At 48.2% G+C, this 11,451-nt stretch overlaps 1 protein-coding gene across 4 annotated transcripts in view; it reads right to left on the reverse strand.

Moving 5' to 3' along the window:
* HEXDC (hexosaminidase (glycosyl hydrolase family 20, catalytic domain) containing) overlaps positions 1 to 10,133 on the reverse strand; it is a 25,005-nt gene extending 14,872 nt beyond the window's left edge. For all 4 annotated transcript variants that reach the window (XM_008586700.1, XM_008586698.1, XM_008586701.1 and 1 more), the window contains exons 1-3: positions 10,006 to 10,133; positions 5,344 to 5,453; positions 431 to 518 (exon numbers count right to left, since the gene is read on the reverse strand). In XM_008586700.1, coding sequence (XP_008584922.1) covers positions 431 to 518; positions 5,344 to 5,453; positions 10,006 to 10,089 — 282 coding nt within the window. In that variant the 5' untranslated portion in view covers positions 10,090 to 10,133. The remainder of the gene's footprint in view (positions 1 to 430; positions 519 to 5,343; positions 5,454 to 10,005) is intronic.
* Between the last annotated feature and the right edge of the window lie 1,318 nt (positions 10,134 to 11,451).

Below are 11,451 nucleotides of genomic sequence, written 5' to 3' on the forward strand. Positions count from 1 at the left end.
GTCACGGGCTCAGCCCATGAGAAAACATTTTCAATATTAAGTGAGAAAAAGACTCAAACAGAAAATGGAAAGAAAGCATGTTTTCTTTTCTTAATACTGTATTTTACCTTGCACAGTACTATTTTGATGAATGCAATTAAAAAGGAGAAAACCACCCGGCCCCCAGGGCTGCCCGGGAGTCACGCAAACCCTCTTTCAGGCTCTTTACCTCTGTTCCTCAGCTGAGAGGCTGCCCTCATGCAGAGTGGTGAGCTCGCCAGCTGTTGGCAGGGCAACGGCTTCGGGGGGGCAGTGGCCTCTCTGTGCAGCGCTGAGCTGTTGCCGCCCATGCCCTGCCAGGCCCTGCTGCTCCTAACCTGGGCCAAGCCGGCCCTGCCCACACCCCAGATGCCCGCCCAGCACCAGGCACCTTCCACTGCTTGCCCCTCACCTCCATGTGTCCGAACGTCTGCACCAAGGGAACGACCTCCAGCTCACTCTGTCTGGCCAGGTGCAGGATCTCCTTGACCTCAGAGGGGCTAGAGACAAAAATCACGCAGGGAGAAGTTCATGCAGCATGGTCAGCATGGCTCCTTCATGCTCCCCCAATCCTTCCTTGGCAGGCCCTGGAGGGCTCTCCTGGAAAATGGGGAGGTCGCTAACTCCACAAACTCGATAGATGGTTCTCAAGGTTTCAGGGAAGGAACCTGCTCTAGAATCTGGGGAAATGATCCTCCAGTACATTCTCAGGTAACGGTTTGCTTTTTACCACCTATGCACACCCCACCTCTCCAGGAGGATGGCGTCGTCTGCATCGCACAAGAAACTGGCTACAGGACTCAAACTGCAGAGTAGGCTGCAGACCAGCTGGAGGGCAAGAAAGGGTCAACACCCACTGCATGACAGCCACATCCTGAGGGCCTGACGCCCATCGGCTTCTTCATTTTTCCTAAGCTCTGTCATGAGTTGTCATTTATGAATCTCTCTCTCAAAGCTGTTCCTGGTGATCTATGTGCTTGAACCATCTCTTAAGTTGATCAGTTCTATACATTTATTAATTATATAAAGTTGTCTTTAAATACACCTGTTTCAAACTTCAAAGGAACCCTGGCACCTTTTTCACTTGGAAAAACAAACNAAACAAACGTGTTCATTGTAGAAGAAAAACACGAGAATATAAAAGAAAATGCACACCACTGACAGTATCGCCACAGCTTAACACTCCTCCTCTCCTCTGGTCTGCCCACATGTTCGTGGGGCAGGGCTTTTGACACATGGAGCCAAAGTGCCCCCCAGAGTGGCCCTCACCAGCAGGTCTGCTTTCTCACCCTCAGAACACAGAGCACATACTTTTTAAAAAGCTTCATCAATTTGGTAGCCAAAATGGTGTTGCCTTGTTGTTTTAAGTTCTTTGATTACTATGAGAAGTTTGAATATTTTATCGTGTTTGTTGGCCGTTTTTATGTCTTCTTTTGGGATCTGCCAGTTCATGTCCTTTGCCCACTTTTCTTTTGGGCTACTTGTTATTGATTTACATGGAGACCTGTAACCATAAAGCTGAACACCTGTCACCACCACTTCTGATCTCCCCCTTTCCTCTTCACTCCCCAAATCAAGACCTCAACAGTGGCCTTAAAGAGCAGCCCCCTCCCGTGCACGGTGACCTCCCCACATCCATGCCGTCAGCATTCTCCATGACAAAAGGACCAGACGGCAGAAACATGAATCACAGCTCTTCCTGTGGGGGTCGTAGCTGATGCTTATTTTCTTTTAAATGTTTCCGAAATTCTTGAGTTCCGGTCAAGATGGAGGAATAGACGGTCCCCAGCGTCACTTTCTTCCACAAATCAACCAATTTACAACTATAAAAATGTAACACCAGCCAAGCTGGGGACACTGGAGCTCAGGGGAAGAGGAGGAGAGACCTACAGAGGTCATGAAGGTGGGAGAATCCACGGTGAGAGAATGAAAAAACTGCTCTGAGCGTTTCAGGCTGTGGCTGCTTTAAGGCTGGAGCTGCTGAGTGCACGGAGCAGGAGCCGGCAGAAGCCGCAGCTGTGCCCTTCAGATGGAGTTACTTGGAGGTAGCAGGGGAGAAAAGGGCCCTGGCGGCCCCCAGGACAGCAAGACCACTAGTAGGGTTCCCGACGACCCACACAGGAGCAAGGAGCCAGAACAAGTTTAAAAAGGGAGTCATTCAGAGGCCAGTGAGTCATCCCATGGGAAGTGTTTGGAGCACGGGTGGTGGGGAGACAGGCTCACTGGGAGAACACTGGGGCACAGCAAGGACAGCCAATCTGCCCCCCAATCAGCACAGGACCACTCAGAGGAGACTGACTGGGAATGTAGAATTGCATGGGGTACAGTTTGATGAAAAAACTCAGGCCCAGATCAGAGTTTTCACACAACCCAGGTGCACTGAGCCTCTGGAGAGCCAGAAGTACCTATAAGGTCAACCGTTAAAGCCTGAGCTGCACAAAAAGCCTTCCCTAGGGAAACAGCAGCAAAGCAGCAATTTAGCTCAACCACAGAGCTCAAGTACTGGTTCCCACATGAAGTTCCCCTATTTTAGAAGTAAGCAAAGGACAAAAAGTTAGTTCTGGCCCAGGCACATAACCAGTGCCTTGGGGCCTGCCAGGGAACATGAGGCATGGAGCCAGGGAATGGGCCCCCTGCCTACAATGACTCACACCACCAGTGCCTTGGGGCCCCACCTGGGGGCCCAGCCTGGGACAGGGATCTGGGGATTGAACCCCCCCTCCCACAACCAGGCACACCATGCCAGTGCCTCAGGGCCTGCCTGGGGAACCAAGGCTTGGAGAAGGGGACCGGACTCCCCTCCCACAACCAGGCAATGCGTCAGCATCTCAGGGCCCATCCAGGGACCTGAGGCTTGGAGCCAGGGACTGAACCACCCTCCCATAACCAGGCGCACCATGCCAGTGCCTTGGGGCTCGCCTGGGGACTCCAGGTATGGAGCTGGGAACCACACTCTCCACAACCAGGCACACCACCAGCACCAAGAAGTATGCCAAAAACATCACCTCCATGGCCCACCACAGCCACCACAATAACCATGGCTGCTGCGAAAGCAGCTAGACACCACAACCTCCACGCAGATGGTCAGCCAGCCACTTAGAGTGCATTTACACAAGGAGAGTCACCAGTAGAGATAAAGAAGATGATGTCTCCCTTCCACAAAGCCCATTTCAGAGTGACAGAAGAAGCATCTGCTCTATGATAGTATTGAGGGACCTGATCACACCTCTCAGCATTGGACAGATCATCTAGGCAACAAATCAGCAGAGTAACCATTATTCTTTCAGAAGGAGAGAAGAAATCTAGGGTGATTAGAGGGGGGATGGGGAAGGGAGGGGGGATGGGGAGAGATTAGACAAGGGGCATAAAGAATAATTACAATCTGTAACAATACATATGCNCAGCCAAGCTGGGGACACTGGAGCTCAGGGGAAGAGGAGGAGAGACCTACAGAGGTCATGAAGGTGGGAGAATCCACGGTGAGAGAATGAAAAAACTGCTCTGAGCGTTTCAGGCTGTGGCTGCTTTAAGGCTGGAGCTGCTGAGTGCACGGAGCAGGAGCCGGCAGAAGCCGCAGCTGTGCCCTTCAGATGGAGTTACTTGGAGGTAGCAGGGGAGAAGAGGGCCTTGGCGGCCCCCAGGACAGCAAGACCACTAGTAGGGTTCCCGACGACCCACACAGGAGCAAGGAGCCAGAACAAGTTTAAAAAGGGAGTCATTCAGAGGCCAGTGAGTCATCCCATGGGAAGTGTTTGGAGCACGGGTGGTGGGGAGACAGGCTCACTGGGAGAACACTGGGGCACAGCAAGGACAGCCAATCTGCCCCCCAATCAGCACAGGACCACTCAGAGGAGACTGATTGGGAATGCAGAATTGCATGGGGTACAGTTTGATGAAAAAACTCAGGCCCAGATCAGAGTTTTCACACAACCCAGGTGCACTGAGCCTCTGGAGAGCCAGAAGTACCTATAAGGTCAACCGTTAAAGCCTGAGCTGCACAAAAAGCCTTCCCTAGGGAAACAGCAGCAAAGCAGCAATTTAGCTCAACCACAGAGCTCAAGTACTGGTTCCCACATGAAGTTCCCCTATTTTAGAAGTAAGCAAAGGACAAAAAGTTAGTTCTGGCCCAGGCACATAACCAGTGCCTTGGGGCCTGCCAGGGAACATGAGGCATGGAGCCAGGGAATGGGCCCCCTGCCTACAATGACTCACACCACCAGTGCCTTGGGGCCCCACCTGGGGGCCCAGCCTGGGACAGGGATCTGGGGATTGAACCCCCCCTCCCACAACCAGGCACACCATGCCAGTGCCTCAGGGCCTGCCTGGGGAACCAAGGCTTGGAGAAGGGGACCGGACTCCCCTCCCACAACCAGGCAATGCGTCAGCATCTCAGGGCCCATCCAGGGACCTGAGGCTTGGAGCCAGGGACTGAACCACCCTCCCATAACCAGGCGCACCATGCCAGTGCCTTGGGGCTCGCCTGGGGACTCCAGGTATGGAGCTGGGAACCACACTCTCCACAACCAGGCACACCACCAGCACCAAGAAGTATGCCAAAAACATCACCTCCATGGCCCACCACAGCCACCACAATAACCATGGCTGCTGCGAAAGCAGCTAGACACCACAACCTCCACGCAGATGGTCAGCCAGCCACTTAGAGTGCATTTACACAAGGAGAGTCACCAGTAGAGATAAAGAAGATGATGTCTCCCTTCCACAAAGCCCATTTCAGAGTGACAGAAGAAGCATCTGCTCTATGATAGTATTGAGGGACCTGATCACACCTCTCAGCATTGGACAGATCATCTAGGCAACAAATCAGCAGAGTAACCATTATTCTTTCAGAAGGAGAGAAGAAATCTAGGGTGATTAGAGGGGGGAGGGGGAAGGGAGGGGACAGCAGAGTAACCATTATTCTTTCAGAAGGAGAGAAGAAATCTAGGGTGATTAGAGGGGGGATGGGGAAGGGAGGGGGGATGGGGAGAGATTAGACAAGGGGCATAAAGAATAATTACAATCTGTAACAATACATATGCTAGTAATATTGATTTGATCAACATATCTCAATGTTGAACCCCCAAAATATGTATAATCAATTTTGATTCAATAAAAAAATTTTTAAAAAGTTTCCAAATTCTCTTCAGTGAACATGCTTGATTTTTATAACGTGTTTTAATTTTTATGATTAAAGACATGCACTTAAAAAAAGACAGAGAAGGAATGCACCCTCCAGGCTAACTTCCTGGCAGCCCCACCCACACGCCTGGTTGCTGCCCCCTGCCCCCGGAGTCTCTGTTTTCTCAGCTGGCAGCACGGTAGTACCTGTAGGCGTGCTTGGCCCTCAGCAGCTGCAGGTGGCCCTCGTAGGGAAACATGTCTTCATACTCAATGAGGAGGCCATTTGCACCTAGATCATGGAACAGAGGGAAGATCTGGGGGGAAACACGGGGATGTTACGAAGGTGTGACCACTGGAACCAGTGATACGCGTGCAGTGTGCAGACATCCTCCTTTTCAGCTTGTGGTGGATGGATGGCAGTTGATAATCCTATTTCCCTGGAACTTTTAAGTCTGGAGCGTGTACTTTATGTAATGCCAAATCAAACTCTCTCTAGTCCAGTGACAGGTCTATTCTGCACTAGAGGGTTACGTAATATGCTATAGAACAGAACTGCCACAAACGGCAGTCAGCCCTGGTGGCACAGCTGGGGAAGGAGGGCTCAGGCCAGGAGGGACAGAAGCCGACTGCTCCAGTCACCTTGTGCAGACACAGCACAGAGGAGCCTTGCTTTGGGGAGGGCTGGAAGACAGGCTGGAGGGGCACTTCTAACACACAGAGAACTGGGAAGGGGGAGACCAGGGGGACCAACAAGGCTCTGAACAGTTGGGGTCAGCACCTTGGGGAGGAAAGGCATAAGGAGAGGGTGGCAAAGGAGGGGGTTAAAGAACGAGCAGAGGCCTGTCTGTTCCTGGGCTGTGCTCAGAGGTCTCCCCCCCTGCCTTCTCCCACCACTTCCTTTTCTTTTTATTTCAAAGGATAAGAACCTCCTTATCCTCAAGGATTTTTAGGACCTGTTCACGTGTATGACACAGAACAACTGAGACTGTCTTACACTCTGGCATCAAGGCCAGGGATAAAAAGACAGCACAAAGCTGGCGCTAATGAAGGGGGACTCTGAGGGTATTTAACAGCTACCAATCTCCAAAGAAGGGTTGTTGACTTATCTTCTAAGATTTGTAACATCCTTTTGTTGATGTTATTGTCAAAGTTTTCTTTCCCCTCAAACATAGGAAAGTTCTGAAGCATGCTGAATGGAAGCAGGAACTTAGTTTGGGACTAAAAATTAGCTGTAGATAATTCACAAAATGGATAATTAATAATTGACTGCAAACACAAAGAGGCAGACTGACGGTGGCAAGAAGCAGTGTAGCCCAGGTTGGAACGCGCACTGGACACATGAAAAGTAACACTCACAGCCTTTTACTATTTTCCTGAGTTTTTGCTTCTGATTTCCTTTTTAGCCTCTCATGGCCATCTGACCACTGTGTGGCCTAGGTGGCAGTTCTGTCACGGGGGTCAGGAATGGTCCCTTGTGCTGCGAGTTTTTGCTTCTGATTTCCTTTTTAGCCTCTCATGGCCATCTGACCACTGTGTGGCCTAGATGGCAGTTCTGTCACGGGGGTCAGGAATGGTCCCTTGTGCTGAGGGTACCTGAGTGGCTGCTAAACAGCAGACACGAGTGACTTCCTGGCATCTGGCACTGGACTGGGGCAGAAAAGGTTTTCTTATAAAACTGTACAAATACACACAAATGTAGAGAAATTATGTACTGAACCCCTATCCACCCATCACTGAGATTCAACAATTGTCAACATTTTGCCAATTTTGTTTCACCTAATTTCCATTTTTCTTTTTTGGCTGGAGTACTTTAAAGCAAATACTAAACAACATATCTTTTCACCTGTAAATCCTCCAGTTCTGATGCTGAAGCTTCTCCAATCATATCTTGGTGGTCTGAAGCATGTTCTTTAGCAAATTCACTCAGTTCTTAGAAAGTAGTTGGTCTGTGGCTTTTATACTTGAAGGCCATTTTTTTTTTTTCTTTTTTGGGGGCTGGCCAGTACAGGGATCCGAACCCGTGGCCTTGGTGTTGTAACACCGTGCTCTGTCCAACAGAGCCAACCTGCCAGTCCTGAAGACCAGTTTGGCTGGAAACACTATCCTTGACTCATTCAATTTTCTTGGGCATCTCAAACCTGTTACTCCCTTACCTTCTGTCTTAAAACGTCACAGTCTAAATGTCTGATGCCAGTCTGATTTTCTTTCCCTATGTATGACTTGGGGATTTTTCCCGTATGCCCCAAACATTTTTTTTCTCATTTTCATTTTCCTTAAAGTCTGATCAACTTACTGCAAGATGTCTTGCTGCACTTTATCTAGATACATTTTTTCCAAGTATGTAGCATGCCCTGTAATATGCAGACTCCAGTGCTCTCTAGTCTCAGAAGAGTGCTTTGAACTGCAGTTACTTACACCTGCTGTGCAGCACTGCTTTGCTTCTCTCTTACAGGGACTGGTGAGAACTGAAAATCATGGCTGCTGCACTGTGCAGCTCTCTCATCAGGAGGGACAGTCTGCTTCCTTCTCTTGCGTCTCAGCTGGCCTTGCGGTTTGCCTTTGCAGTCGTGAGAGGTGGCAGAACACCGTGAGTTGCAGAGCCCAGGCCTCGAGATGCCTCACAGCTTCTGCTCCTGCTCCTGCGGCACTACCTGGGATTGCAATGCTGAGAACATCCTCCTGGAGGACACACCTGGAGAGTCCAGGTGCCCCAGCCGACTGTCAGCCAGACATGTGTGAGTAAGGCCATCTGTGACTATCAGAGGTTTCTTGTTGTCAGGAGACTGCGACCACATGAGGGAGGCCAGGACAGATCAGCAGTGCCACACAGCTGACCCACAGGAACATGAGCGGTAGTAAATTGTTGCCTTAAGCCTCTAAATTTGGGGTGATCTGTCATGCAGCAACTGTCATGCAGCAGATGACTGAAATAGAGCCTCCAGTTATATGTAAGTTGGACCTTCTTTCCTTATTTCTGTAGCTATTAATCCATCAAGATGCCTTTTCATGTCTTCATGTTTGATTTTTTGTGTGTCATTTAATTCCATGGTGTCTACTCACTTTTGTGCTTCTTCCAGTTTAGTGTTCATTTCTGAAATTTTTTATTTTTATAATTCATTCCTGAGCTCCATAGGAAATCTTTTCACACTCTCCTTTCATGTAGTCATCACATTTCTGGGCTTTTCTATTTCTGACTTATGCTGTTCTTTCATAGCTTCTATCATTTTCTTAATTTTTTTTTTTTTTTTTTTTTAAAAGATGACTGGCAAGGGGATTCCAACCCTTGGCCTGGTGTTGTCAGCACCACGCTCAGCCAGTGAGCGAACCGGCCATCCCACATAGGATCCGAACCTGTAGGCTTGGTGTTGTCAGCACCGCACTCTCCCGAGTGAGCCACAGGCTGGCCCTATTTTCTTAATATTCTTTACCTTACTTTGGAATGTCATGGTACCAGTTCATGTGTGCCGTGGTTCTGTGTCCCTGATGCACCTTGGTTGTTGCAAAACTACTCAAATCATTATCTTTTTTCCTCTTACAATGCCTTTGTATGGTGTTTAATCACATTGCTTTTCTGCTGCTCATTTTGAAGAACAGGTTCTTGTGTTTGGGATGGAGAGGGCCATGCCCAGAGCTCCCTCCTGTACTGTTGCCATCAGGTATTAGAAATTGCAGGCTTGGTATAGCTATTTCTTTTTGGTATAGCAGTACTTTTTGATCCCTTCCTTCTCTGGACCCCTTTCCCCCAATATCTGAACCTTCTCTCTCCTTTAGCATTGGTGTTCCCGCCCAGTTCAATGTAGATTGTTTTCCCAACATTGTGTACTTAGTTTGGGGGGCTCTGACCTTCTGGAAGGAAGTTTTGTGAGGTGTTTCTGAGAGCTTTGTGGCCTTGGGTCTCCTCTGCACCCTCTTTTGCCTTTCTTTGTGGTCATTCTCACACTGGACCCAGTAAAGCCTTTCTCAGTTTCTTACTGTAGACCTTTACTTCTGGAGCTGCCTTCTGGGTCCTCTAGTCTCAGCACTGTTGGAGTTCCCTTTCTCTTCCCTCGACCACCTCCTGCCCAGCGCCCACCCCACATGGTGGTATGCTCTCTATGGTTTGGCCTCATCCACTGTATTTTGGAATTAATGGGGATACCCTGGCACCTAGTTTTTGTTGAAGAGTATGTTAGTTTTTAAGGCTGCTGTGACAAATGACCATAAACTAGGTGGCTTAAAACAACAGGAATTTATTCTCTTATAGTTCTGGAAACCATAAGTCCAAAATCAAGGTGTTGACAGGGCCGTGCTCTCTCTCAAGGCTCTAGGGGAAGATCCCTCCTTGACTCTTTCTGGCTTCTGGTGAGTGCGAGCACCCTTGGCACTCCTTGGTTTCTGAGTGCAACATTCCAGTCTCTGCCTCCATCACCATGTGGTGTCCTCCTGCGTGTCTTCACATCATTTCCCCTGTGGATGTCTTCTGTCTAAACCTCCCTTTCCTTCTAAGGATACTAGCCATGGATTAGGGCTCACCATAATCCAGTGTGACCTCATCTTATCCTTATTCCATCTGCAAAGACTCCATTTCCAAAGGTCACATTCACAGGGACCAGGGGTTAAGAACTTGAACGTATCTTTTTGGGAGGACACAATTCAGCCCAAAAGAAAGAGGCTGTCTTTTCTTTTTTTCTTTTTGGTATCTTGGTTGTTCTGTTTTTGAGAAAGGATATAGGGGAAATTCGAAATCTGTGCCACTGCCTCCATCTTGCCCCCACCCAGCACCTGTAGTTGTGTTCCGAGCACCCATTCCACAGAATATCGCTCACCACTTCAAAGACCAAACCCAAGTCAAGAAGGGGTTCTCTAGAGGGAAAAGGGAGTCCTTACCTCTGAGAGGTATGAGACCTTTGGTGGAGCTCCTTTAAGGTCCAAATGAACTAATCTCATCTTAAACGGTGTGGAGCCTGACATTTCAGTATATTTTGTAAACTCCCAAAACAGAATCTCTTGTCTGGGCACTCCTTCCTGGTGGAGAAAATCAGAGTTATAACCTAGGGCAGAGGCTTCCTCTTCAGCTCCCCCCCTGCACCTTCTGCTTCAGTTCTCCATTGGCTAGTTTGTCCAGTTTTGCTTTATTAACTAGGAGGAAACTCATTTTACTAACATGAAAATGGATCAAGAACTCTATCTCCATGTTCAATATAGAGATCTCTGTTATTTGTGACTTGCCCCTAAAAGAGAAGGGCATTGGTATCCTTATGTAAATGGTCATATCTATAATTAAAGTAACTGCAAAATAATTTTGTCTTAAAGACCCTCTTAAACCAGATATACTATGCCCAATATAGAGATCTCTGTTATTTGTGACTTGCCCCTAAAAGAGAAGGGCATTGGTATCCTTACGTAAATGGTCATATCTATAATTAAAAGTAACTGCAAAATAATTTTGTCTTAAAGACCCTCTTAAACCAGATATACTATGCCGGGGAAAGCAGTCAGGCAAATATCTCTAAATATATTTTATCAGGCCCCACAATATGATGTTTCTGTAGGAAATTTATTGTCAATTTAATTTAATTTTGGATAACATACAAATTAATTTGTATTTCTAGAACTCAGGTCAGCTTGATCGTAGGAAGAAACTGCAAAATTTGTTCCAGGTCAGAGAAAACTGTAGGATTTCAAGTAAGCTAATGATAATTTGAAAATGAATGAGCCCCAAGTATATCAGAGCTAACTGCAGTTTATAATAAAATAAAAGAAGTATCTGGATGACAGTGAACACCTGGGAAATGGTGACATTCATTTTTTTCTATTTGTTATAAAAGCAAGAGGATTAGATGGAAAAAGCAAAGAAAATCTTTGTATATTATTCATATATGCAGTTCAGTAATTCAGCCTAGTATTTCTGTGCCAAGGATTCATAAATCCCTACCCTCAAGGGATCTATAACCCAGCAGGGGAGAGAAAGCAGATGCACACGGAAACCAATCATTTGAGGTATTTTTGAAAGAAATTATATACAAGCCAATTTCAACGACAAAATTCCCAAGGCAGCTGCTTAAACCCTTACTTGTTTGAAAATCTTACAAACCGAATGTATTTTGCAGGTTACGGATTTAGAAGAAAAATTTCCGAGCTGAGAGGTCTGCACTGGCCGAGCGCGCGCTGCTCCCCCCCCCGCCCCCCACAGGCGCGCGCGTCCAGGTGTCGCAAGGCCTGCGGCTCTAGGGGAGAGACCCGGGGCGTCGTGTCCTCCGGGGCCCCCGCGTACCCCCGACCCCGAGACCCGGCCGCGGCGCCGTCCCGGCCCGAACTCACCTGAACACGGCG

This window comes from Galeopterus variegatus, unplaced genomic scaffold (assembly GCF_000696425.1).
Source record: "Galeopterus variegatus unplaced genomic scaffold, G_variegatus-3.0.2 Scaffold4085, whole genome shotgun sequence".
In the NCBI taxonomy this organism is placed as follows: domain Eukaryota; kingdom Metazoa; phylum Chordata; class Mammalia; order Dermoptera; family Cynocephalidae; genus Galeopterus; species Galeopterus variegatus.